This window comes from Tenrec ecaudatus, chromosome 18 (genome assembly GCF_050624435.1).
Source record: "Tenrec ecaudatus isolate mTenEca1 chromosome 18, mTenEca1.hap1, whole genome shotgun sequence".
NCBI lineage: Eukaryota > Metazoa > Chordata > Mammalia > Afrosoricida > Tenrecidae > Tenrec > Tenrec ecaudatus.
Window position 1 is genome coordinate 3124630 of NC_134547.1, and position 27939 is coordinate 3152568.

The 27939-nt window shown below is 50.5% G+C and overlaps 2 protein-coding genes across 3 annotated transcripts in view; one reads left to right on the forward strand and one right to left on the reverse strand.

Annotated features, from left to right (window-relative positions):
* Positions 1-10818: 10818 nt before the first annotated feature.
* TMEM150B (transmembrane protein 150B) lies at positions 10819-27792 on the forward strand. The gene is made up of 6 exons (XM_075536218.1): positions 10819-11989; positions 12440-12499; positions 12605-12672; positions 12928-13055; positions 14518-14701; positions 25260-27792. Exons 1-6 carry the CDS (start codon positions 11922-11924, stop codon positions 25553-25555), a joined length of 804 nt encoding a protein of 267 aa, XP_075392333.1. The 5' UTR covers positions 10819-11921; the 3' UTR covers positions 25556-27792.
* The window catches only part of BRSK1 (BR serine/threonine kinase 1), a 28083-nt gene continuing 26235 nt past the window's right edge, over positions 26092-27939 (reverse strand). For both annotated transcript variants that reach the window (XM_075536216.1, XM_075536217.1), the window contains one exon: positions 26092-26398. In XM_075536216.1, the coding sequence (XP_075392331.1) occupies positions 26241-26398 (158 nt within the window). In that variant the 3' untranslated portion in view covers positions 26092-26240. The remainder of the gene's footprint in view (positions 26399-27939) is intronic.

The following is a 27939-nucleotide window of genomic DNA, read 5'->3' on the forward strand; positions in this document are numbered from 1 at the left end:
CGAACAACTCTGTTCTTCTGAATTAATGTATTTACATATGCACACACTTATGCTTATATCTCTATCCATAGCTTTGCTTCCTAGATCTTTCCTCTGTTTCCTTTTACCTTCCTCCTGCCCCAGCATTATGCTTACCCTACCTCCGCCTCTTAATAATTTCTCTCAGCTAGATTGCTATTGTTCCCACACCCCCAGGATCTCCACGTCCTACTCATAGTTGTGTTTTTTTCTTCTTTCAGGTTGAGAACTGTGTTCCTTCTTTTGCTTTTTAAAAATAATCTTGTTATTGTTTATCATATACCTCTTACCACAATCCATCCATACATCCATGTGTCAAGCATAGTTGCTCATCTGCCGCCATCATTTCTTGCTTTTTTTAGCTCCAGGTTTTTGCACTTTTTCTTGTGATGCTTTATTTTGTCTTCTCAAAGAAGTACAGCCAGAATTCTCCTTAGAAGCCAGGCTGGCGAGACGTGCTCTGGCATATTCTTGGGTTTGTTGAAAGCAACTTGTCTGTCACAAGAGAATCCAAGCCTGTTTCCGTTGTACTTTTCCTCCTTTTTTAGCCCTCAGACCAGTGTGTGGCTCTTATGGGTAAGGGCTCTGGAGGGTTTTCCTGTTTGGGATCTTTTTAAAGGGTTATTCTTTTTTGCCACAAAAGCAGGAGTGGGAAGGTGGGGGTAAGGAGGGAAAAAAGAGGAGCTGATACCAAGCACTCCAATAGAAAGTAAATGCTCTGGTTAAAAAAGAAAAAAAAAAGAAAGTAAATGCTCAGAAAATTAGGATGGTTGCATATGTACAAATATGCTTGATACAATTGATGTATGGGTAAGCAATGTAAGAGCCTGTGTTAGTCTGGGTACATTAGAGAGACAAATCCACAGAAACTCATATGTACAAAAGAGAGTTTTATATAAAGGGTAAGTGTACATCAAGAAAATATCCCAACCCAGTGCTGCCCAAGTTCACAAGTCCAACATTAACTCATATGGCCAACACCAATCCACAAAGTCCTTGCCTATCTCACAAAACACATGCAATGCTGCCGACTGCAGCAGGAAAGCCGAGTCAGTGAGCATGTAAGCGTCTCAGCGCTGACAGGGGTCTCCACACGGCTGCTCCAGCACCCAGGGCTGCATCTGGGTAGGTCCGTGTGACTTCTAGGGGATGTCTTGCAGGAAGTGAGCCTTGCCAGCTGAAGCAGGGAACTAGGTAAGGCAGCTGCACCCTGGTCCGACCACCAGAGAGCAAGAGATCAGAGAACTAGAAAGGCGAGGCTCACTGAGCTTGTTATCTCTCCACCCTTCAATTAACCCCACATGTGTTTATTGGCCAGGCTTGCACAATAAACTTTAACTATCTCAGAGCTCAATAAAATGATTTATAAAAAAGAAAACAATAAAACGATTTATAAAAGAAAGCAAACAACTTCAAGACAATGTGGATAAGGAATTTTTTAATAACTAGGGAAATTGCCATTACTTCCTTCCTTTATTCAGAAAATATTTGTTGGCTCAAATACGTGCAAGGCAGTGCCTTTGCAAAAATGGGAACAAAAGAGCTACTGTCCTCAACGAACTGAGAGTATTCTAAGGGTTTATGCCTGTGATGGATAATAAACAAATTACCCTCGAGTCCAAAAAAATAAGAGTTATATGAGCGCCCAATAAAATGGTAAAAAAAAAAAGAGGAGCTGATACCAAGGCTCAAGTAGAAAGAAAATGTTTAGAAAATGATGGTGGCACCATACATCCAAATATGCTTGATACACTTGACATAAGTATTGTTATAAAAACTCTAAGAGCCCCCAATAAAATGATCTTTTAAAAATTGGGGGTGGGGAGATAAAACGAAAGAGCAGGAATGTACCTATGCAAAGGCTCAAATTAGGCCATCTTTTTCAAAAGACAACGAATCGACCATACCTTGGGGGGCTTTTAAGGCCACATCTCTTCTCTTTCTCTCTATTGCATTTTAAACTTGATTTCTTTGTTTTTATTTAGATATGTATTATGTTTTCCCTTTTGTTTGTGGAATAGACTACACACAAGGACACTACATACTCTATGTAGTTGGGACAAGCCATCTCATCAAATCAGTGACGGTTTCCCATTAAACACCGCCCAATATGTGGTTTCTTTTTTCTCTCTCCACTCTTTACTTTCCTCTCTGTGTGCTCTCCCTCAACTCCTACCCCATACCTTTAAGTTGTAGTGCCTTATGCTTTGGTGTGAAAACCATTTTTCTTTTATAATAATGGTGCCATAAAATATTCATCTCTATGAGATTGACTTTGTGGAGTATAATGTTCTCTTATTTTGTCCATGTCTTAAGACTTTTAGCAGGCTTGTCATTGTTCTTTTTTAAAAAATAAATAATTTAGGGGGGGCTTGTACAACTCTTATCACAATCCATACATGCAACCATTGTGTCAAACACATTTGTACATTTGTTGCCATCATCATTCCCAAAACATTTGCTTTCTGCTTGAGCCCTTGGTATCAGCTCATTTCCCCCCTCCCTCCCTGCTGCCCCCTCCCTCATGAACACTTGATACTTTATAAATTATTATTATTTTGCCATATTTTACACTGTCTGATGTCTCCCTTCACCCTCTTTTCTGTTGCCCATCCCGCAGGAAGGGGGTTATATGTAGATCCTTGTAATTGGTTCCCTCTGTCTACCCCACCCTCCATCTACCCTCCCGGTATCGCCACTCTCACCACTGGTCCTGAAGGGATCATCTGTCCTGGATTCCCTGTGTTTCCAGTTCCTATCTGTACCCGTGTACATCCTCTGGTCTAGCCAGGTTTGTAAGGTTAAATTGGGATCATGATAGTGGGGGTGGGATGGGGACAGCAAGCATTTGGGATTTAGAGGAAAGTTGTATGGTTCATCATTGCTACCCTGTACCCTGACTGGCTTGTCTCCTCCCCATGACCCTTCTGTAAGGGGATGCCCAGTTGCCTACAGATGGGTCTTGGGTCTCCAAAAATGATTTGACATTTTTTTTCTTTGATGCTTGATACCTTATCCATTTGGCATCTCGTGATGACACAGGCAGGTGTTCTTCTTCCAGTTGGGCTTTGTTGCTTCTGAACTAGATGGCCGCTTGTTTAATTTAGAGCCTTTAAGACCCTAGATGCTATATCTTTGATAGCCGGGCTACATCAGCTTTCTTTACTACATTTGCTTATGCACCCACTTAGTCCTCAGCGACTTGCCTGGGTGTACCTTTGGTGTAAATTAGGTAGTGGGGTGGCACGGTCAGGAGTCAGACTCTGGCTGTCTTGGTCGGAGTGTCCGTAACCAATCTTTAACCAATCCTACCTGCAACCGTGACAAATGAAGCTGCTGCCAGTCATGATTTCATGACACTTTCCTTTGCCATGTCCTACTTAAGTGGTCACTTGGGCTCTCAGTCCCTGGACACCATTGTGGCCTCATCAGATGATATTTGTGTCTTGCTTTGTCCTTTTTGAGACTTAATAAATGGGTGTCTCTAAGTTACATTTCACTCTGGGTTCTCTTCCCGCACTCCCCGCCCCTGAACCATAGCATCGGTAGACGTTTCCGAATGAATGTATGTCTGGTGCATATTGACACCAACAAAATGAATAAAATGAGAGCCAAGGAGTATATTTTAAACCTAACCTACATTTTGTAGGATACTAAAGAGACTGCAAATCTTCCATGTCATTTTCAGGAGAACATTTATTAAGTCTTAAAGACCAAGGCAGATCATCCGGAGGAGAGAGGCCATCAACACAAAGTCAGTCATGACATGCAAGGAACAGGCGGAGGTGGTGGAAAAGAGAAGAAAGAGGGAGGAGGGTGGAGAAGAAGAAAAATGTTAAGAAAGAAAAAAGAGGGAGAGGAAGAAGAAAAAAGAGAAAGAAGAGAAAAAGAGGGGGGTAGCATTCTAGAAGAGATAAAAGAGGGTTCAAGTAGAAAACGTTTTGGAAATGATGATGGCAACCTATGGACAAATAGGCTTGATACAATGGATATATGGAATGTCATAAGAGATGTAAGAGCCCCTCAAAATATGATTAGAAAAAAACAGAGAGAGAGAAAGAGATCAAAGAGAAATCAGACAGACGAGCGTAGGTAAGCTAAGCTAACAGGGGTGTGACATTGATAAGTCATTTAAATGGCTGACATCAAATTAATTCTCTGAAATGTAAAACCCTACCGAATTCACAATTTTTTAAGTTTAATAAACAGAAGGAAGGAAGAAGAATAAAAAGAGGAAGGCAAAGAATAGAAAGGAGGAGGATTAGGAAGAAGAAAAGGGGGAGGGGAGGATAAAGAAAAGGAGAAACACGAGGAAGAAAGAGGAGGAGGGAGATGAGGAGGAGGAGGAAGATGTAGAAGGAGGAGGAGGAAGAGGAGTCAGGAAAAAGACAGAACCTGGGGTGAGGAAGGACACTGTCCCAGCTGAGTGAGCACTTGGTGGTACCCACTCCCCTCCTCTGAACGTCACATCTGTGTGTGAACCCCATGAGTCGTCTGTCACTAGGACCTTCTGCGTTGCCCACAGACAGAGAGCTCTTGGAGGGCCAGAGCTGGGTCTGATTCACATCTGGATGCCCAGTGCCCAGGCTGGACTTTGGCAACCTGACATCTCATACGAGTAAAAGAAACAAGGCATGACTGAAGATGACCAGATCCCGCTGTTGATTCAGACAGTGGCCTCTGGAACAGGGAGGAGGGGGCATTTGCGGGGAGACAGAAAGAAACCATTCTCTTACGTGAGGCTCAGGAGAATTCTACTCCATGAAATGTCCAAACTGACCAAAGTGACGCCATTTTGTTGGCTGATGAATGACCTGCCTCCATCCCTGTGTTAGTCCAGGTTGACTAGAGAAACAAATTCATAGATGTTCATATGTGCATAAGAAAGAGCTTTATATAAAAGAGCAATTGTATATTGAGAAAACACACCAGCCCAGTCCAGATCAAGTCCATAAGTCCAATATTAGACCGTATGTCCGATACTAGTCCATAAATTCCTCTTTAGACTCACACAGCACATGCATTGATGGTGAATGCAGGAAGATCACAGGCCAGTGGGTAGAAGGTCTTGTGGATGCGGTGGCAGTGGCAGCATCTCCACGCTGGTGTGGGTCTCCACGTGTCTCCTCCAGCTCTCTGAGTATCTCCACAGCAGGAAAGGGAAGGCAGAGCGACACTGGGTCTAGCCTCCAATGAGCTATTTATCTCCGTCATGCCTGCAAATTAGGTCATCAGGCTGTGACCCCATTGACAGGAAGACTCCCTTCAAGTTGAAAGAAGATTATGAAACTGCTGCCGTCCCCTTCCCATCTCCGAAAGTTCCACTAGGGATGGATTTTAGAATGTGCTCTTGTGTTCCCAAGATCAGGACATTGTGATTAATCTTGTTATGTTTCAATATCATTCCTTTGTTTGATGTTGTAATCTGAATGTGGTGATGACTATTAATGAATGAATTTGTTATTTGTTAATATTGTTCCACTGTGATCTTATAATCAATCCTGTTCCCGGCAATGTTCACTTACTCCAAAGAATGATAACATCAACTTTGCTTTCTGCTCTTGGCATCCCTGCTCGCGCTATAGGAAAGTTCCTGGTAAATGGGATTTTGCTGATATATCTTAGCTATCATCTCCACTCCGGACTACAATCAAAAGAGTCACTTTTAGATTCTCACAGTCTGGTCATAAGTGAATAAAAGAATCTTCCAAATTTCAAGACATAACAGTGGCTGTCACTTATTTGAACCTGCAACACCTGGTCCCGTCTACCATGCCCAGCCCCACTGGCTACCCTCACCGCCAGTTAGCCCCTGTTGTGTTTGTGTGTCCCACATCTGGGGCGCCCTGCAGGTGAGCACTTTGAGTTCTGGTTCAGGGACTGGAATGCAGGGATGCCTTGTGCACCGCCAGACATGCAGAAGGACCTCATGAAACAATTATGGGGTTTGTCTTTTTCCCCCATTTTTATTTGTGAAATTTTAGTTTTATTTTTATAACTGTTATATTGGCACATCATTTACATATCATGACATTCAGCAGTTCAATCATATCAAGGGGAATTGTGCCAACATTACCACCTCAATTTCAGGACAACCACACCACCCACCCCCATGGTGAAATCGCCTTTAAAATGAATTATGCAATCCGTCAGTTCTAGTACGGCCACCCGCTTCCCATTTTGGTTGGTAACAATGGCCCCAGTCCCAGCAATGTAATGGCTTTCCCCTCACTTCTTCCTGGTGCTTCTCGGGCCCCTTTATCCTTCTTCCCTATCCCTTTCTGCCTTCTGAGCCTGCTCCCAGGACAGGTGCTGCCCTTTTGATCTCCTACGGTTGATTTTCTTAAGGAGTGGGGACCGCCCTGGTGTTACTGTTCACCTTGCAGGTCTATGATTTGCCTGAACGTGGGGCCCCGGGGTAAGTTCAGCACCACGCTTGAAAGGTGGCTAAGTCTCCGGGATCCACCAGTCTCTGTCAGGCCAGTGAACCTGATCTTTTTCATGCTTTGAGTTTTGTTTCACAGGTTTCCCCACACTATTCAAGATTGACTGCTAGGACCTCTTCCAAAGAGGGTGGCAGTCATAGCCAGGCACCGTTTAATCTTTCTGGTCTCAGGTTTGTTGAGACTGGCTGCTGGAGAGATTTTAAAAAGAACAGCATTAGGTTGATCCCTGTAAGGCAGAGGTTAAAGATGTCCCAAATGTCCAACTTTTCCACACTGTTGGAAGGCTCCACTCCATCATTTCTGACTTCAACTCCTCCTTTCAGTATTCTCCCTCCCATCTTAGGGTTCTGAGGTAGTTAGTGCATTATGCCAACCTGGCTGATAGACACATGTGGGTTTAATTGAACAGTGGAGGGATAAATGGCTCGGTGAGCCTCCCTTTTGAGTTCTCGGGTCTCTTGCTTTCTGATGGTCGGACCACGGTGCAGCTGTTTTAGCCAGTTCCCTGCTTTCGCTGACAAGGCTGACTTCCTGCAAGACATCCCCAAGGAGAAGCCACATTGACCTACCCCGATGCAGCCCTGCGTGCTGGAGCAGCTGTGTGGAGACTCCTGCCAGTGCTGAGATGCTTACACATTCACTGATTCGGCTTTCCTCCTGCAGTCAGCATCACTGCATGTGTTTTGTGGGATGGAGGAGGACTTTGTGGATTAGTGTTGGACATATGGGTTAATGGGTTAATGTTGGACTTGTGGGCTTGGGCAGCACTGGGTTGGGATGTTTTCTTGATGTGCACTTACCCTTTATATAAAACTCTCTCTCTCTTTTCTATTTTTTTGTTTTGTTTTTTAAATCATTTAATTAGGGGCTCATGCAACTCTTATCACAATCTATACATACATCAATTGTGTCAAGCACATTTGTACATTCATTGCTCTGTTCATTCTCAAAACATTTGCTCTCCCCCTAAGCCCCTGGCATCAGCTTATTTTTCCCCTCCCTCCCTGCTCCCTCCTCCCTCATGAACCCTTGATAATTTATAAATTATTAATTTGTCATATCTTTCCCTGTCGACGTCTCCCTTCATGTGCTGGGTAGGCTAGAGAAACATATCCACGGACACACCCATGTGTATAAGAAATAGATTTATTTTCAAGAGCAATTGAACATTGAGAAAACATCCCAACCCAGTCCAGATCAAGTCCATAAGTCCAATATTAGCCTATATGTCCGATACCAATCTATAAAGTCCTCTTCAGACTCACAAAACACACCCAATGAAGCCAAATGCAGGACCATCACATGCCAGTGGTAGAAAGTCTTTGGGTCCAGTGGTGTTGTAAGCATCTCAGTGCTGGCAGGGGTCTCTCTGTGGCTTCTCTGGCTTCCGAGCTCTGGTGTGTCCATGTGGCTTGTCTTCTGCAATGTCTCCCAGGGAGTGGCAGAGAGAGAGCAATGTCTTCCCACCTCCAAGGAGGAAGTACCGGAGTTTCCAGAATTCTCAGGAGAAGGCCATGCCTATACAGAAGTTCTCATTGGCTAGCTCCAGATTGACAGCCTAGATTCCATCCCTACACTCTTAATCCTTAAACTGACACCAGATTAGGTGAGTACCATAGTTGTGTGTGTGTGTGTGTGTTTTAATTTCTGGTACCTCTTCCCTTCGACATCTCAAAGACAGAGGTTTTCACACCAATGGAAACCATCTTTGATGGCTAGCAAGTGGGGAGAGGGCAAGGGAGGAAGAGGATGCAGCAGGCTAGAAGGTTGACTGGGGCTAACTTGGGTGAAGGGGAAGAGAGTATTCCAGGAGAGGGAGAAGACAAACCAAAGGAGGGAGTTGGGCAAACTATTGGGGAGTTGCTAAATGGCCGACATTATTGAATACGGAATTGATGGCCTGAAAAACTCCCACCCAATTAGCACCAGAACAAAAAACCAACCCAAACATCCCACCCTAATACTACCTTCAGGATCCTTGGTGTTGCAGTGGGTTATGCACTAAGATGCTAACTGCAATATTAGCAGTTCGAACCCACCAACCTTCCCGAGGGAGAAAGCTGGGACTGTCTGCTTTCATAAAGAGCAGCAGTCCCAGAACCTCCCAGGGGAAGTTCCACCCTGTCCTATAGGGTCGTTGTGAGTCAGCATCGACTCCACGGCAGTGAGTTTGTGTTGAGAATCTTGTCTCCTTCGCATCATGGATAACACCCAATGAGACTGGGTTAGGCCTGGTGGACTAGAGAAACAAATCCGGGAGCACTAAAATAAGGGTAAGAGAGAGCTTCATCTCAAAGAGCAATTGTATATCAAGAAAGCATCCCAGCCCAGTCCAGATCAAGTCCGTAGGTCTATATTAGCCCATCTGTCTGATACTAACCCATAAATTCCTCTTCATACTCACGCAACCCATACAATGATGCTGAATGCAAGATCTCAGGCCAGTGGGTGGAAAATCTTGTGGATCCAGTGGTGGTAGTGGGGCATCTCCACGTGTCTCCTCCAGCTCCACAACAGGAAGGTGAAGCAGAGAGAGTGTGTGACCCGCCTCCAGGGAGAAGGAGAAGTTCCCAGAATCCTCATGAAAAGGCCACGCCCACAGGAAGATGTCATCAGGCTGTGACCTGATTGACAAGTTAGACTCATCAAGTTGACATGAGATGATGTAACTACCACAGAGACTGTGTTAGTCCGGGTAGACTAGAAAAACAAATCCAGAGACACTCATATGTGTAAGGGAGACCTTTATATAGAACTTTATATCAAAGAGAAATTGTACATTAAGAAAATATCCCAGGCCAGTCCAGATCAAGTCCATAAGTCCGATATTATCCCATATGTCAATACTAGTCCATAAATTCTTCTTTAGACTCATGCAGCCATGTAATGATGCTGAATGCAGGGAGATCACAGGCCAGTGGATGGAAAGCCTTGTGGATCCAGTGGCAGAGGAAGCATCTCAGCACTGGCATGGGTCTCCACGTGGCTCCTCCAGCTTCAGGGCTCTGGCTCCATCAGTGGAGCTCCATGTGGCTTGTCAGCAAGAAGACGAAGCACAGAGTGTCTCCTGCCTCCAAGAAGGAAGACAGGAGTTCCCAGAAACCTCAGGAGAAGACCATGCCCACATGGAAGTTTTATTGGCCATGTCCTGATTGACAGGCTAGACTCCACCCCTTAGCAAGTTGACAGGAGATGATGTAACTGCCACAGAGACCATAACCACAGGGCGCACTGTCAATGTTGGAGGCGGGGTGGGGTATGCACAGGGCTGATGATTGCAGGGTCAGCAGTTTGAACCCAAGTGCCACTCCTCGGGAGACAGGAGAGGCTTTCTACTCCTGTGAAGAGTCACAGGCCTGAAAACCCACAGGCACCATTCTACTCTGTCCTACTCTGTCCTATGACGGCTGTGAATATTGATCCTTCAGGCTAGCTGCTTCCCCGTATCTTTGGCTCTCTTTGCTCTTCTCCGCCAATAGTCACCTCATACATCTCTCTGCCTCTCCCTTACCCGTCTTTCCTCCTAAGGAAGCTGAGAGACAAGAACAGAAGTGAAATGGAAGCAAAAGCAGGCCTCGGCGTCCGAGGACCCCAAAGTGGCGGGCCTGATGAAATACTACTCAGCCCTGAAGAGGAGTGGGAGACGCTGCATGGGCCTTAAAGGTCTCATGGCCAGACACCTATGGCCACATACTGTGTGACCCCATTCACAGGACGCATGCAGATGGAAAGGGACCAAGGCGTGGAGGCTGGCAGCTGGTGGGAGAGCTGCTTCGTGGGGACAGGGCTTCCTTGGGGGGCGGGGCTGAGAGAGTCCTGGAACCAGCTACCAGTGGCGGTTGCACAATCTCGTGGAAGTAGCGATATTACTGGATTGTATACTTTACAGCAGCTGGTTGCCTTGTAGGGATTTACTCTCAAAAAAAAAAAGATGGGGGCTGGGGGTACAGGAATCTTGGGTCTGAGGGAGGAGGGGCTTGGAGTCAGAACTCTGGGTCTGAAGAAGGAAGGTCTTGGGGGTCAGGACTCCTGGTCTGAGGGAGGAGGAGGCTGGGGGGTCAGGATCTCTAGGTCCTAGGGAGGCTGAGGAGGCTTGGGGGAGGGGCAGAGAGATAGGGCAGGGGCCACAGGTAGGGAGGTGCCCTGAAGGAGTGAAGCAGGACAGGGAGTCCAGAAGGTCGCCAGTGTCCTAGGTGGGCCATCTTGATGGAGAAACTAAGCATTCAGGACTTCCTTCTCCACCCCCACCCTGCCTGTAGGGGAACTCCTGAGTATTTGCAAAGAAGGCACAGATGGGAGGGGCAAGGTCAGGCCCCTGAGGTCTTCAAGCCTGGATCCTAAAGCTACGGCTTGCCTGCAGAGAGGTAGGAGATGGCCCCGATGGAGGCTCCAGGTCCCAGGAGGAGGTAAGAGCTGGGTGAGGGGTGGAGGGGCTTACGAGCTGGGCTGCCAGCTGCGAGGCCAGCAGTTCTAAAGCCCCAGCCTCACCACGCGGGAAGACGAGGCTTTCTGCTCCCCCTAAAGAGGTACCATCTCCGGAGCTCACAGGGGTCAGTTCTGCTGTGAGTCAGATGGAGTTTGTAGGAAAGGGCAGAGCCGGGGAGCCAAACAGAGGAGTGGCTGAGAACCCACTGTGCTGGGTTCCACAGGGAAGAGGAGATCGGGGACTCAGAAGAATGGCGGAGAGTGCTGGAACCTAGCTCTTGGCAGGGGAAGGACAGGGCTGGGAGGTTGAACGTTGAACCCACAAAACCGGAGGAAGTCAGTTCCCATGGCCTCCTGGGCTCTCGAGCTGAGGGCTGGGTGCTGAGGAGGAAGTCGCGGGCTGGGGGCAAGGCCTGAGGAAAGTGGGCGTTAGCCAAGGGCACCAGGACGGACTTTGTCCCTTGGGTCCTGCCTCACCCCATAAGTAGAGCTTTCTTTATCTGAATGTTTCAAGGGAGGCAGGGCCGGCGCCTGGGAACATGGCAGGAGACACTGCTTGGCATTCAGAGAACGCAGCAAGGGGAAGCCACTGTCTGACTCATAGCAACCCTGAGACAAGAGTAGAAGAAGCAACCCCGTGAGTTTGCTGGACTGGAGGTGGTGGCCAAAGTGGCAGCCTCCTCTCCCCCGCCCCCTCCAGCAGAGGTTGGCGGCTTCAAACCACTGACCTTGAGGTGGCTGGTACCATGAGGGCCTGAAGGAGGCTTCTAGAGAAGTTGGGGAGTCAGTTGGGGGATGGTGGAGTGTGAAACCAGAAGGAGCTGGGCCTCTCTCTGCTGTGAGCCAGGCAAGTGCCCAGAGCGGAAGGCAGCAGGGTGAGGTTAGATTGGACCCCACCCCCACCCTGACTCACATCCTCTGTCCTGAGAGGGGAGGTCTGCTACAGCATGCGGTCACAACCCTCAGCATCTTGACCCTGAGCCCCAGCTGGCCACCAGGGAGTGGTTCCTCCCCTGTCCTTACAGAGACAGGATGTGGGGCCACCTGTCCCTTCTGCCCATCTTCCTGGCCCTCTGGGCTGTCGCCGGCACCTGGACTGTGTGAGTACTGCACGATGGGCGCTTGGGTCTGAGGGAGGAGGGGCTGGGGGTCAGGACTCCTGGTCTGAGGGAGGAGGGGTTGGGGGTCTGAACTGCTGGTCTGAGGGAGGAGGGGCTGGGGGTCTGAACTGCTGGTCTGAGGGAGGAGGGCTGGGGGTCAGGACTCCTGGTCTGAGGGAGGGCTGGGGGTCAGGACTCCTGGTCTGAGGGAGGAGGGCTGGGGGCCAGTACTCCTAGTGTGAGGGAGGAGGGGCTGGGGGTCAGGACTCCTGGTCTGAGAGTGGAGGGGCTGGGGGTCAGGACTCCTGGTCTGAGGGAGCAGGGATGGGCGTCTGAATCCTGGTCCTAGGGAGAGGGACTGGGAGCCCTGCTTTCTGGGCACTCAGGCGAGGGTGGCAGAGGGAAGGTTGTAGGGAGCCCTCTGTCCCACTGATGTCCTTCCAACTACAGGTTTTCGCTTGCAGTTCTCAACCAGACTGTGAACCTCACGGAGCGCTTCCCCTACATCAGGTAGGGGGGCTGTGGCTGGGATGGGGGGTCTCTGTGGCTGGGATAGCGGGAGGGGGGGGCGCACAGGCTGGGAGGGGGCACTGGACCACCCTTTATCTCTCTCAGTGCCTGTGGGTCTGAACCACCTCAGAGCTGCCTCTTCAGCCAGGTGCTCAATGTGGGAGCTGCAGTGGGTGAGTACCAGGTGCTCTTAGTTCAGGGCTGGCCTCCTCCCTCAGACGCTGGCCCCCAGCCTCCTCCCTAGGACCCAGTCCACAGTGTCTCCTTCCTAGGACCCAGGTCCCAGCTCCAGCCACATCTTCTCTCAGACCCAGGCATCCGGTTTCCTAGCCCCTTCCTTTCCCACAATCCTGTCGTCTGGATCCTACCCATCTCCCACCTCCTGGTTTGAGGGGGTCAGTTTCTCACTCTTCTGCCTCTCCTCGCAGCCGCCTGGATCTTCATTCTGCGCTACCACCAGCTGAGGGACTGGGGGGTCAGAAGGGGGTTCAACCAGCTGATCCTGTGGGCCGGGCTCCTCAGTGCTGTGGGCACTTCTGTGGTTGGCAATTTCCAGGTGAGATGGAAATCCCAGCTGGCTTCCCTGCCAGCTTCTGGGACTACAACTCCCAGAAGGCACTGGGGGCCACATGTCCCTTGTTTTAGAGGCTCTTGCATGGCCTCCTGGGACTTGTAGTTCATTTATGTCGTCTACATGCAGGTGTGTGTGTGTGTGTGTGTGTGAGAGAGAGAGAGAGAGATATGTAGGAGGACTTGATATGAAGTGTTCAAGAAAATGTTTGGAAATGATGGCAACATATGTACAAATATGCTTGATATAATTGATGTATAGATTGTTATAAGAGCTCCCAATAAAATGATTTCTTAAAACCTAAAAAAAAAAAAAAAAGTCACTGAGTCAGCATCTCCTCGATGGCAGTGAGTTGAGGCTTTTGTGTTTTGTCAGCCACTAAAGATGCCCTGGTGGCATTGTGGGGGGACTATTTCCCTGCTCACCACAAGGCGAGCGAGTGGCTCAAGCCCATCGGCCACTCCCACGCAGAAGGAGGGGGCTGTCTGCTCCTGTATAGATGGACAGCCTCAGAAACCCACCGGGGCAGTTCTACTCTGTCCTTTGGGGCCCCTGGAGTCAGAATTGGTTGCCTGGTGGTGAGGTGTTTTGTTTAATATGCCCAGCAGGATTCTAGTGCCTGAGGTTGCAGTGAGCATCAAAACCCCAAACCCAGTGCCTTTGAGTTGATGTGGACTCAGGGGGGCCCCATAGGACGGGATAGAACTGCCCCTGTGTGTTTCCGAGACTATAACTCTACAGGATCAGAAAGCCTCACCCTTCTCCCTAGGAGCGGCTGGTGGGTCCAAAGCACTGACCTATCAGTGAACGGCCAAGCGCTTAACCCGAGGCACCACCAGGGCTGGAAATACAACCCTAACCGTTCGCCTATTCAGTGGTTTCCAACTCCTGTTGGAGTACGTAAGCTATGCGCTCCATCCATGGCCGGTCATTATTGTTATTGTTTTAAGTTTGGGGAAGTAGATCTGCATCCATTCCGGCTACATGTGGATGGTGGGCTCAGATCCATGACCTCTCGGTTAGCCACTGACAACCACTCTGTGGACCACTGTTGTGGTGTGTTGTGATGTGTCCCCTTCCCCTCCACCCCCACCATGTCCCTGCCCCCAACTCTCCCCATCTCCACCCCCTCCATGTCTTTAACCCCCCACTCTCCCCTTCTCCACCTCATCAGCCATGTCTCTGACCCCCACTTTCCCCCCTTCTCCACCGCCATCAGCCATGTCTCTGACCCCCCACTCTCTCCCCTTCTCCACCCCATCAACCATGTTTCTGATCCCCCACTCTCCCCACTTCTCCTTCACCCCATCAGTTATGTTTCTGACCCCCCCACTCTCCCCTCTTCTCCTTCACCCCCATCAGTCATGTCTTGGCCCCCCGCTCTCTCCCCTTCTCTACCCCCATCAGTCATGTCTCTGACCCCCCACTCTCTCCCCTTCTCCACCAGCAAAAGCACTTGCGCCCGGTGCACCTTACCGGCTCCTTCTTCGCCTTCGCAGTGGGCGTGCTCTACTTCTGGCTGCAGCTCCTCCTGTTCCACCTGAGGAAGGACCTGCCGCGCCCGGGTCCCCCCTGGCTCGGGCTGCTCCGTCTCCTCCTGTGCTCCACCTGCACCGTCCTCATGGTAGTCAGTATCCTTACGGGGCTGGGGACCGGGCCTGGGGGGGTGAGGGGTGTCAGCGTCTTCGCCCATGCCTCGCTGCCATCCGTCTGTCTGACTCCGGACCTCAGTGGACCCACCTGTGCTCACCACGGAGTAGCCCCCAGATGGCAAGCAATTCCGCGCTGGCCTACCGGCTGCTTTGCCTGTGTGCTCTGAGCAGAACATGGTGTTTGGTAAGGTAGAGGGTCCGTGAAGTAGACAGAGACCCTCAAGGAGAGGGCGGGGCACAGTGGCTGTGACCCCAGGCTCCCATATAGCCTCGCTTGTCAGGAGGGTACAAAGTGAACCAACCCAACTTTCTGCCATCGAGTTGATTCGGACTCCCAACCACCCTAGAGAATGGAGCGGGACTGCCCCCTCCCGCGGATTTCCAAGACAGTGACTTCTAGTTGGAGTGGAAAGCCTCGTTTTTCCCCTGAGGAGGGACAGATAGTTTTGAACTGTTGACCTGGTGGATAGCAGCCCAGCAGGTACACACACCACCAGGGCTTTCCCGAGTGGCCATGGTTTAGGGCTTGGTGATTTGGAGTTCACGGACAGCCCTGCCCCCAAGGCCCTCATGGAGCTGATGGAACAGGCTCTGGGGGAACTGAGTGTCAGAGGAATCCAAACTCCAACAACCGAAGGGTCAGTAGGTGCGATTGTACAGTGATGACATATAAAGATGATCATAAAGTCATAGAGAATAGGAAAGATAGGAGAGAGAATAAAATAAAGGGCTCAGACACATTTGATGATAGCATGCTCACCTCAGCCCCTCTTGATGGACCACGTGGAACTGGGACACCAGAGGGTGAGAGCATGTCTTTACTATCTTGGGATATTTATAGGTAGCTGTAGACATGCATATTCAGTAGTTACATACATCACAAGGTGGGTGGAATCTACAGTAAGGTCCCTCAGCTCACAGGTGGGGGAACCTAATACCTGCATTGGGGGAAGGGATGAAGGAAGAGATAACAACAGGATATCTGCTTCTATGGGGAGATAGAATCACTTTAAGGCAGTATAGCTGTTAGGGGAGAATCTCTGGGAATATTTAAAGCAGGATCATGTACTTGGACTTCACCTCTAACTTAACCAAGGTGGAGGGTTTCCTGCTGTGGAAGACCAGCTTTGCAGAGTCCCTCTAAGTTAGGAAATATAGTCCTCATCATATTTCCCTCAGTTTTAGTTTCCCACCACCCAGGACCAGGACCCAGCTGAGAGAGCTGACTGGCTCCAGTTCAGGCTCCCTGGGTTGATCCCCTCTCTCCTCCACGTGCAAACTGGGGAAACCTCAGACTCTTACTTCTGGGTACCCAGGTTTCCACTGAGATAGAATGTGGGTTCATCACCAAGCCGGGCCCAAAGCTACCGGCGGGAGAAAGGGAGGTGGCTTGTGAGGGGAGTGTCATTGGCTGGCTTTCAGTGAGCCACCATTCAGTCCCGCGTGATGATGACCCACACGGTCATCTCGATGGCTCATGGAGTGACGGTCAGGAAGTGTGGGAACCACGGAGTTTCAGACGGGCAAAGTTCCTTGGTCGGGGCCTTGGTCTAGAGGTATTGCTGATTTGCAAGAACTGCTTCTCTGTGGTCAGGGGATAGACTTCCTTCTCCAACTGCCACCAAGCAGATTCCAATCCGTGGCACCACTTGGCGTGTCCCAGTAGAATTGTCCCCATGGGACGTGTCTCTCTCCCCACCCGACCCCCTTTACCTTGGCCATCAAAACGTTTCATTGTTAATCAGGTCGAGGTTCCCAGAGCAGAATCTTTTCACCAGATCCACACACACTCCGCTTTCCATGGTTGACTAGCAGTCTCGGCTGGTTGATTTGCAGTCTCAGCAAAGTAACAATGCAATGTTGTCTTATCCCCCTTCCTCTCTATGTTTCCTGTTTTTTGGTCCCTCCTTCCCTAATTCCTATGAACTTCACCCTTCAACCCTTTGCATCTCACATAACTGATTGTTTTTAAGTATGACTGCTGCCCTCATACCTACCTGTCTATCGTTTGGATGAAAACTGAGCCACAAGGGGGGGGGGGAGTTCAATTCCACACCTGAAGGGCAACCAAGACCCTTTGTCTCAGGGCCTCCTGGAGGAGCCTCTTATCTGACCAATGAGCATGGCCTCTTTTTGGAGTTTGAGTTTGTTGGTCCATGTTTTTCATTTTTTCTTCTTTTTCAATCATTTCATTGAGGTCTCATACAGCTCTTATCACAATCCATCCATCGATCGTGTCAAGCACATTTGTACACGTGTTGCCCTCATCATTCTCAAAACATTTGCTTTCTACTTGAGTCCTTGGTATCAGCTCTTCATTTTTCCCTTCCTCATGAACCCTTGATAATTTATAAATTATTATTTTTTCATGTCTTACCCTCACCCATGTTTCCCTTCACCCACTCTTCTGTTGTCTGTTCCCCTGGGAGGGGGTCAGGTCCATGTTTTTCTCTCATTCGTTCCAGCACCTTTCTAACGTGATTCCTTGGGAGCGGTTGATACCGGTAGTCGGGCACCATCTACTTTCTCTGGTCTCAGGGTCAAGGAGGCTGGGATCCATGTGTGGCCCCTAAGTCCTCTGGCCAAATTGCTTTCTCCCCAGGCTGCGTGTGTCTTCCTCTGCTTGGATTCCAACCTCCAACCTGGAAGTCAGCTGCTGAGTTGAGTTCATTGTTTGTCATTAGTTGATAATGAGTTCACGGTGGCTGGTGGTGGCCGTCATGATATGGCAGTGGTTTTCGGTGTTTCATTGTCCTTTCAGGGAACGTTTACAGAGCGTAAGAGTTTTCCGCTCCACTAGGTCTACACATTTGGTCCTTGACATTGGTTGTGACCCCTGCATTGGGACAGAACTCTCCCACTTCCTCCCTGGGTTCCCTGTTCCTATTTGTCCTTTCCTGATGCCTTCTGAGTTTCGGTTTTGGACCATCCCCGCCTCCCCATTTCTCACAGGTCTTACTTTTATTTTTTGAAATTCCATTAATCTGTCTATCAATCTATTTTCCATGTATTTAAGAGAACAAGTATTAACTCTGAAATGGGATAAGGACAAAATAAAGAACTAGACATATCCTCCAAAGGAGGGAAACCATTAATGTCCAAGAGTTTGCTGAGATACAGAGCTTTAAAAGGGACATGGGGACGAGGGGGGTGTCAAGGAAAACTCATGAATGCATAGTGGGTGCCAGGTAAATACGTTGTCCTTAAGTTGGGATTAAGAGTAGGGATGGGGCTGTGATCAGGACAAATACATTTCAGTAGACAGAGGCACTTACAAGATTGGTTCAGGGCACTCCCTGTGTTAGACAGGGTTGTCTAGAGAAACAAAACCAGAATGCTAATAATTGTGTGTGTGTGTGTGTATATATATATATATAGATATATAAACATAAGAAATAAACAGTTCATTAAATTATGAAGCAGTACAAATGGCTCAGTGCAACTCACTTCCGTGAGACAGTTGTGAGACACTGGCAGTCCTTCAAGTCTTGAGGGCCGCCGGGTAGCTCTGTAAAGCAATTCAGGCTATCCAGGCACAGGCAGCAAACAGCAAGGCAAGTCACCAACAGTCAGCCAGATGACAGGGTCTGACAGTCCCCAGCTCAAGAGATGTAAATTCAAATAGTGTGGCGAAGCAGGTCTTGAAGGAACCTCAAATTATAGCGACACAATCCACAGGTTCGGTGATCCACAGGTAGTGTAGCTTGCAAATTGAGGTACAGAACAAGCAAGGCTGCTGCACACTGATCTGATGATAAAAGAACAAGAGACTGTAAAGGCAAGGCTTGCCAAGCCATTTATCTCTGTCCTTTAATTAATCCCACATGTGTTTATCGGCCAGGTTGGCACAATAAACTACCTACCACACTCCCCAAGGTGCTCCGAGCATGAATCATGACTTGGCCACCCCCAGGACTGTACTCTCCATCAAGGATACACCCAGGCAAGCCCACAAGGGATACTGCCCTTCCCTGGGCTGGTTAGTGGCTGGAGGTGGGTGATCCATTTTCCAATGCACTCTCCCTCTGGGAGGCAAGATCACGTGCATTTCCTGGTGGACGGTCCGAAGGGATTCAGCAGAGGTTTAATCCACATGAGGATACTCTGCCAACGAGTCTTGAGCTTTCATTGTCAGCAATAACTTTTGGCCAGCCAGGTGCTTGGAATTTAAGCTCGAATACAGTTCCTTCCTCTGGTCTTGGATTATATTATTTACAATCCTTAGATCGCACGGACCTGGCATGCTCCTTCTGTGCAGACTTCACAGCTCACTTGGATGGCTGCTTGTCTTAAATTAAACCTTTAAGACCCCTTTTATAAATTGGTCTCTTGTGTGGCTGACAGTTGCTCTCTAGGGAGGTCACATCCGTATTTAAAGGGGTCTACGACTCGCAGTCCTCGGGTGTTGCACCAATCTCCCTCCGACCAACACGTCTGGGCTTGGTTCTGATTGAGAATTCCATCCTGCATTCCCACTCCTCCACCCAGAACTTTCTGCTGTGACCCTGATCAGAACTGTCAGGTTGTGGACACCACCTAGTGCTTCTGGTCTCAGGGTACTGGAGGCTGTGGCTCATGTGGTCCATTATCCGTTGACTCATTGCTTCCTTGGAGCTTTGATTTCCATCAGTCTTTGCTCTGGATGAGCAGGGACGGCCCCAGACAATACTCAACTGAAATAGGAGGTGGAACATTGCCTTTGTAGCTATACGGTGCCCACTGACCTTGGTGTCCCCCTGTGAGGTTTCTAGGGTGGGTCACACCTCGGTTCTGGTCTTCGCAGGAGAAAGAATGCACTCCCAAGCTTGGTTTGTCATCCAGGTGGGTTTTTACAAAGCACGGGAGAAGTTTCAGGTTACGCAGTCTCAAAAGAGTACACGCTATTTCAGGGACACCTGCCAAAATGCAAGCAAACCCCGCTGGGCTTCCCACTGAACACAGGCAACCTGGTGGGCCTGCATGCCCACATGCAGTGACCTGAGGCCAGAGACCACGGCATGGCCCAGAAGGCGCAGGAGCAGGGTAAGAGGAGAGAATCCTCTCCCACCGCCCATTGACATAGAGTCAGAGGTCAAAGGGAGTGAGAGAAGAGGCTGTGGGCCCTGAATAGGCTCAGAGTGGGTGCTGAGGGGGCCTGCCCAGGCAGTGCATGGGTGCCTCCTACCTCCATCTGCCACTGACCAGGGGCAGAGTAAAAAGACCGGGCCTTCCCACTGTCGGGATATTTAAAGCTTCTGGCTGCAGAGGCCTGGTACATGGTATTGGCTGACCCCCATTGGCTGAAATAAGCCCACCTGGGTGGGGTCATGAGCCTGGGCCTAATTTGAACCACCCAAGTGTAATGCCCATCTGGTTTGAGGGCGGATGGGGTGGGGTCTGAGTTGGTGTGTGCTCAGTTAAAGTCTTGATGGGTGGCTAAAGCTTGCCTGATTTTTTCTTCCCACCCCCCTGTAGGGGGCCTGGTGCAGGCATGGGAGGGGCAACCCTCTCTATCCCTGTCCTAGCTGCCTAATAGCCTGAGTTTGTGCCTGAAGTTGCCAAGCCAGGTGACTCATTCCATCACGCTGTACGGCTATAGCTAAGAAGTAGCCTGACCTTTGCCCCTGCCCTGCCCACAGTGCAGTACCAGGTGCTGGGATATGTACAGGTCATCCAAATGCATCTACTAGAGCAAGGTCAGCAGTGTCCCCCTTTGCCTCGGTCATCCTGTGCTGTCCTCCCTCTGACGCACACTGCCTTCTCCTTCCCCTTGGTTCATGCCAATAGGTGTCTTCTCTCTACTGATTGATTTGCCTTTCCGGGCCTGGCACTCATCAAAAAACGTTTCTTCTTTTTTTTCTCCCCCAAAGAACACTTCTTTCTGTATGTAAACCACCTCTTGATTTTTTTTTAAATAAGTGTTTTCCTACAGTGTTGATCTCGTTTTTGTGATGAGCTTATTTCGATCTGAGTAAATCCCGGTGGTGCAGCGATAACACAAGGAGCTGCTAACCTGAAGATCGGTAGTTTGAAACCATCGGCTGCTGGTTGGGGAGAAAGACAGGGCTTTCTACTCCCGTAGGGAGTTGCGGTCTCAGAAACGCACAGGGGGCATTTCTGCCTTGTCCTCTAGGGTCGCTGTGAGTTGGCAGGGACCATGTGGCAGAGTTTTGTTTTCTAATGCCCCCCAGAGCAGCTCTGGGGGGATCGTGGATTACGTGTTGCCTTGCTAACCACAAAGTCAGCAGTTCAAGACCATCAGCTGCTCTGAAGGACAAAGGGGAGGCTGTCTGCTCCGGTAAAGAGTAACAGCCTCAGAAACCCACAGGGGCGGTTCTACTCTGTCCTACAGGGTCCCTGGTGAGTCAGAATCCACTCGATGGATGGTCATGACTTTGGTTGGTTGTGGTCACCCAAGTTAACCTCTACCCATCTGTAGCCGATTGCTTCTCCTGCCCTTCCTTTGAAGGAATCATTGAAAATGGCTGACTTTTTTGGGGGGTGGGGGGAGGGTCCTGGGAATTAAAAAAAATTTTTTTAATTAAAACAAATTTTTAAACCTAAAAAATTTTAAAGTTATAAAGAAAAAAAAAGCCAGATCAGTCCCTGCAGTGGTGTAGCCTGGATTAGATCCTAGGATCAAGAAGGGGTTCATGGAGAAAACAGGCGGAATCTAGACAATCTGGCCTCTGATGAATAAGGCACACACCAGTGCCAATTTCTAAGAGGCTAATATTAAGGGGAGGAGCCTTGCGGGCACCTTGGCTGTGCAGTGGGTTGTGAGCCACAAGGTCAGCAGTTTAAAACCACCAGCCCCTCTGCTGGAGAAAGATGAGGCCGCCTGCTCCTGTAAAGAGTTACAGTCTCAGTAACCTCCAGGCGTGGTCCTATCCTGTCTTGTAGGATCGCGTGACTCAGCATCAATTCAGTGGCAGTGAGCTTGGTTTGTTTTTTTTTTAATTTTGAGGGAAGGAGCCATGGTAGGTTACACATTGGGCTGCTAACCTCAAGGTCTGCGGTTCTAAACCACCAGCGACTCCTTGGGAGAAAGATCAGGTTTTCTACTTCCATAAAGAATTGGAGTCTCAGAAACCCAAAGGGGCAGTTGTAAGTTCTCCTGTAGATATCTATGAGCTGGAATTTATTCAATAGCATGATTTTTTAATGTCTTCCAGGTTTATCTGTACTATAGGATGTTGGCCGGTCCTTTGTGTTTTTTCTTTAATGTTGTGTAGTACCAATGAGGAGTCCTGATGGCATTGTGGTTATGCGTTGGACTACTAAGCGTAAGGCCAGTAGTTTGAAACCACCAGCTGCTCCGAGGGACAAAGATGAGGCTTTCTGTTCTCCTAAGGATTGACACTCTTGGAATGCCACAGAACAGTCCTACTCTGTCCTTCAGGGTCGCTGTGAGTCAGAATGCACTCAATGGCAGAGGTAGCTTTTTGAGGGTGACCTGGTTGTAAGGACTTACCCCTGGGCAGAGCCTAAGTTCCCGCCAGAGTCTCTAACACAGGTGTTGCCTGGAGTCAGAATCAACTCATAACAACTTGTGGGGAAGGGGTGGGCTTGGGCATTCCCCACTGTGTAGTGTTCTCACACAGGAGACAGTATCACAATCCAGCAGAGAGTGTCACAGTACCACAGGAGACAGTGTGACCATACAGGAAACAGCGTCACAATACAGGAGAATGACAGTGTAACAATACAGGAGCGAGTGTGACAGTGTAGCAATACAGGAGACAGTGTAACAATAGTACAGGAGTGAGTGTGACCACACAGGAGACAGTGTAACCATACGCCAGACAGTGTGACCGTGTTACAATACAGGAGACACTGTCGCAATACAGGAAACAGTATCACAACATGGGAGACACTGTAACAGTATTACAGGAGAGAGTGTGACCCCACAGCAGTGTGTAACTTGACTTTTCTATGCACTGGGAAACCCAGAGGTTCCTAAGACGGGTTGCTTTTTGTCAAGTTCGTTTGAGTTGTGGTCCGGAACCGGTCCACATGTTTAAAATGAGGTGGGACAGGGGGACAGCTGGTGATGAGGTGAGGGGCAGGCAGGTGGTGGACAGGCTCCACCAGGTGAATGGAGTTCCTGAGATCCAGGCAGAGCAGGAGGCTAGGTGGCACAGGGGGCTCAAAAGTGTGTGCTTGGTGTGTTGCTTGGGCTGTCAAGGAGGTGGGGACCTCGGAACCAAAGGAAGATTTCCAGAGGATGAGATTGGATCCTGTTTGGATGCCTATGAGGGGACCCCGTGGGCCCCGGGTTGTCGATAATTGGTGTCCAGATAATCCTGACATATAGCACACCTACATGAGCAGGCAAGAAAGGCTCGATCAGACGTGGCTCCGTGCATAGGCAGCTGGCTTTTTGGAAGGCTACAGCCAGGCCTCCTTTCCTTCTGAGGTGCCTGTCAGTGGACACGACCACAGACCTTTCAGCACAGAGTCAAGCACGTGAACCCTTTACAGCGTGGGGGTGCTTGGTGGGTGGGTGGGTGCTGCAGCTTACAAAAGCAGCCTGTTAACCCTTCCTGGAAAGTCCTGCCCCTTATTCCTCTCCCCTTCCCAAACTTAACCAAACTAGTCATGTGAGTAGTCTGGATTCACGCGGGAGTTCCAACAGCATGGAGCCGCTCCTGGGACTGTCAGGGTAGTGACCTTTCGGAAGCAGGTCGCCAGGCCTGTCTCCAGGGGCATCGCTGGCTGGGTTCCCATGCCCACCTAGGCATGCCTATGTGTTGGCACTGCCTGGTTTGAGCACCGAGGCCATTGTGCTGCCTGGGTCAGCTGGGAGCGGGCAGGGCCTCCACCTGGTCCAGGTAAAGAGGAGGCATTTGCTTGGGCACGATGGCAGCTGGAGACAATCTCGAAAGGAGAATGCCCCTGAGCAGGTGAATAAGGGCCACGGCCTTCCGGGTTGTCCCTGCCGGGCCAGTGGAGTGGGACTATTCACAGGGCTTTCAAGGCTGGGCAACCTTTGAGAATCAGATGTCCCGGCCTGTGTTCGGGACCTCTCTGGGTGGGTCAGAAGTGGCCATGTTCCTGCCAAGCCCTGCATGCTTTATTTTATTGTTAACTGCATCCCACTGAACTGCACTCTGTAAGCGTGGCGTCTTTATTTTATTATTTTATTACTTTTACAAAATGTCATTTTCCCAGAAGCCTGCACACACGCCCTGCTTCGGTCACATGCTGGGTCAGTGCACAACATTCTAGGTTTGTGTGTCACGCTGTTGTCCACCTCGCAGACCACAGTATAACAATGGCAGCTTTTCTGTCTTCACCCTGTATTTTCAAGGAGCCCTGGTGGTGTAGTGGGTTATGCCTTGGGCTGCTAACCGCAAGGTCAGCAGTTTGCGACCACCAGCTGCTCCGAGGGAGAAAGGTGAGGCGCTCTGCTTCCCTAGAAGGTTACAGTCTCGGAAACCCATGGTTCGATCCTGCCCTTATAGGATCGCTGATTCAGCATTGACTCCGTGGCAGTGTGCTTGGCAAAGAGCCCAGGGTCACCAGATTGGGCTGCTATTCATCCACATGGTCAGCAGTTCAAAGCCACCACTGGTTCCTAGGGAGAAGGACTGGGCTTTCTACTCCTGTCAACAGTTTCAGTCTTGGAAATCCACAGAGGGGTCACTATGAGTCAGCAGGGACTCATGGCTGTGAGTGGGGTGCAGTGTTGGGCTGCTAATTACAGGATCAGAAGTTCAAAACTACCAGCTGCTCCTCAGGGAAGAAGATGAAGCTTTCTACTCCCATAAAGAGTAACGGTCTTGGAAACCCACATGGGCAGGTCTATGCTGTCCTATAGGTTCTCTGAGTCAGAATCAACTCTATGGCAGTGAGTTCTGAATTTTACTATTTTTGAAGAAAAGAGCCTGTAGTGGCGTGCTGTGGATAAACGCTGGGGAAACCCACGAGGTTGGTGGTTCGAACCTGCGAAGAAAGATGGGACAGGTCTACACTGCTCTCTAGGGTCCCTCTGGGTCAGAATTGACCCCATGGCCCTGGTTTGGTCTGGTTTGGGGTAGGAGTCAACCAGCCGTACCCCCAATCAAAGATGGCCCCCTCTGTGTCGCTGTCCAGGGTCCTGATGCCGCCCTTTCCTACAGAACCTTTTGCGAGCCCGGAGTACAGGTGCTGTCGGCTGCTATCTTTGATTGGGGCCCAATGGTTGGCTCCCTAAAAGCTCAAACAAGCTCCCTGCCACCAGGCCCATTCCAACTCACAGCAGCCCTGTCAGACAGACCGGCGCTGCCCTGCAGACAGCCTCACCTGTCTCCTGCTGGGTATCAACCTGGTGGTCAGCAGCGGACATGTAGCCCAGTGATGCTTCCAGGGCACCCTGTTTGAGCGGAATTTCTACAGGCCGCAGACCTGGTGGCTAGGCAACTTATGGAGAACCTTAGTGTCGGGCCATCAGGGAACTGCTCTGCACCCCACTAGGCTCCCCAGTTAAGCCTCGCCCACTGGGCCCCTCCCCTCAGGGCATGCGCGCGTGCGGGGACTTGCTGTGTGCTCTCAGGCCCTTGACGCTGGTGTAAAGTGACGGTCCTGCACCGCTGGCGGTGGCTGCGCTCGGCCTCAGCGGGCTGCGAGTGGACCGTGGCCATGCTGCTCTTCACGCTCGTCGGCCTCTTGGCCTTCGACTTCTCCTTGCTGGACAGCTGCACCCTCTGCCTCCGGGCCGCCCCTGGCCCCGTCTCCCCACCGCCTGTCTCCCCCAGCTCCCTGCAGGAGCAGCTGTCCCAGGAGACCTGCCTGGGGCCCTCGCCAGCCGTGCAGCCGGAAGAAACAAAGGAGAATCCGACCCCAGGCCCCACCACCTGGGAGGCCGGCTAGCAGGCTGTGGAGCAGAGGGTGGCCCTTAGTCCTTGTCCAGGAGCCAAGGGGATGTGCGGCGATGGACATGATGCCATCCTGTCACTGCCATGATTGGGGGGCCCAGGGTGCACCCAAGCCGGCCCTGCGGCCAGGAAGCCAGAGCTCCACGCCAGGCTGCAATCCCTGATCAAGGTTATTTATTTATTGTTTGTTTTGCCGCCGGCGGAATCAGAGACAAGGACGCAGGCAGGATCACGCGAAACCAGAATTCCTTCCGGAGAGCAAATCCGTACAGAACGTCGTGTGGGAGGCAGGGAGGGAAAGGGAGAACCAGGGGGGTGGGGGGTGTAATAGAAGGGGGGTAAAGTTGGGGACATGAGGACAGACAGCCCTGTCCGGATCTGCTAAGCCACCCCAACCAGCTCCCAGTCCCTCCCCCACCCCACCCCGCTGAGAGATTGATCAATAAATAAAATAATAAATTAATCAATAAATAAAATAGAAACAGCTCCCCCGCCCCCAGTTCCCCCCTAGACCACCCCCCTATTGGGCACGGCCCCTTGAGCCCCATCCCTGCAGGGCAAGGCCGGATTATTTGAGTCCCCCCTCCCCACTTACTCCTTGGGCCCTATTTACAGATTCACAGTTGGGGGCAGGGAAGGGGGGTGGAGGGGGGTTCCCCTCCCTCCCCAGCCCCCTGGGGTCAGGGTAAAGGGGCCCCGTTGGTGGCCAGGAGCTTCTTGTCCTTGGGAGGGCCTCGGCGGGGAGAGCCGCTGAGCTCTGGATCTGGACGGCCCGGCGGGGGCTGCAGGCTTCGGGGCGGGGTGCCCGCAGGCCGGGTCTGGGCACCATTCTTCTCATCTGTGAGGGAGGAAGGGGGTTCAGGGAGGCCCTGAGGTCACAGAGCCCCAGCTTGAGGCTCCTAGTATCGAGGAGGTGGGGGAGGGTCCCCGCACGAGTTGAGCTCATTATCTCCAAAGTCATGATTCTAAAGAACTTATTCATCCTCTCGAAGCTCGGGCTTTCATCATCACAGGGCTTGAAAAGTCAGGAGCCCTTTGCCATGGGGACACACCTTAGCAACAGGACCTGGCTTCCCTAGAACAGGAAGGGCCCACAACCCAAGCCCCCTCCAGCCCTTGCAGCTTTGAAAACAGGCCCATGTGGGATTTGGAGCAAGCCTGACTTCTTAGGAAGCCTTAGAAACTCTGGTTTCCATACTATTCGATAAAGAATAGCTCACTTTGGCAACAAATACGAATCAGCCCTGGCTACAACTAGGGGGCACTCCTGGCCAGATTCTTGGGGTCTCAGGGCCTTCCTAGGGAGACCAGAACAGCTTCTCCATTTTGGAGCTCCCAAAGTGAGACCACTCCGTACTGCGGCCTGTGGTGGCCACTCTAGTCCCCATCTGGAAATTTCTCTAGGGTCTGAAACATTTCTCTAGTAATCCAGCCACATGAAAGGACTGATTGCCAGGGGCCTGTGGGCACTTAAAGGGCAGAGTCTGGGGTCCCCCATTTCCTTATAAGGGGAATGAAGGTAGATAAGGGTGCCTACTGGCCAAGCTCTTAAATGAATTTCTGACCTTTGGGTAGGTCCCCAGTTTCTAGGATCAGCTTTCCTTAGGAAAAGTTTAAGGGGGGCGGGGGAGCTAACACGCTTACTGGTTGCCCCTGGCAACCACACCCAGAGAAGGGTAACAGAAGTGTCACCCCACTGCTGAGTCCTTGATTCCAACCCCTAGCGACCCCATGGGACAAGGGTAGAACTGCCCCGGACAGTCTCCCAGATGGTTATTCTTTATGGTGGACAGACAGTCTCATCTTTCTCCCTTGGAGCAGCTGATTGGTTTGAACTGCTGACCTTGCGGTTAGCAGCCCAACTCTCTATCTCCTGGGCCACCGGGGTCCTTGTCTTACTCCTAGGTGTCCTGAAAGGAACCTTTCCTGAGAAAAGGTCAGGCAGGACCTGAAGGAAGAGGGCTGTAGAATATGCCGGTGAGAGGGAGGCAGTGGTGCTGGGCTTTGAAGGTGGAGCGAGAGGCTTGTAGCCTAAGCAAGCGAGTGACCTCTAGAAGCTGGACAAGGCCAGGGTCTGGATTCACCTCTGCATATCTCTATCAGTACCCCTCTGGAGGTCATAAAAAGTGACCGGTGTAAGGACAGTCTGGCTCACTGAGAATCTGAGTCATTTGGGCAAAATCATACTCATAAACCCATGGAGGGTGGGGGGCAGACAGGTGGCGGGTGGCTGGGCCTGAGAATCTGGGAGCAGCTGGGGATGGGGAAGGGGGAGTGGGATGGTGAGGAGCCAGATCCAGTTCCACGTGGGGGGGGGGGCTGGATCAAGGAGGACAGGAACCACAGTGTGAGCAATGAAGGTAGGGGTGACTGGTGGTG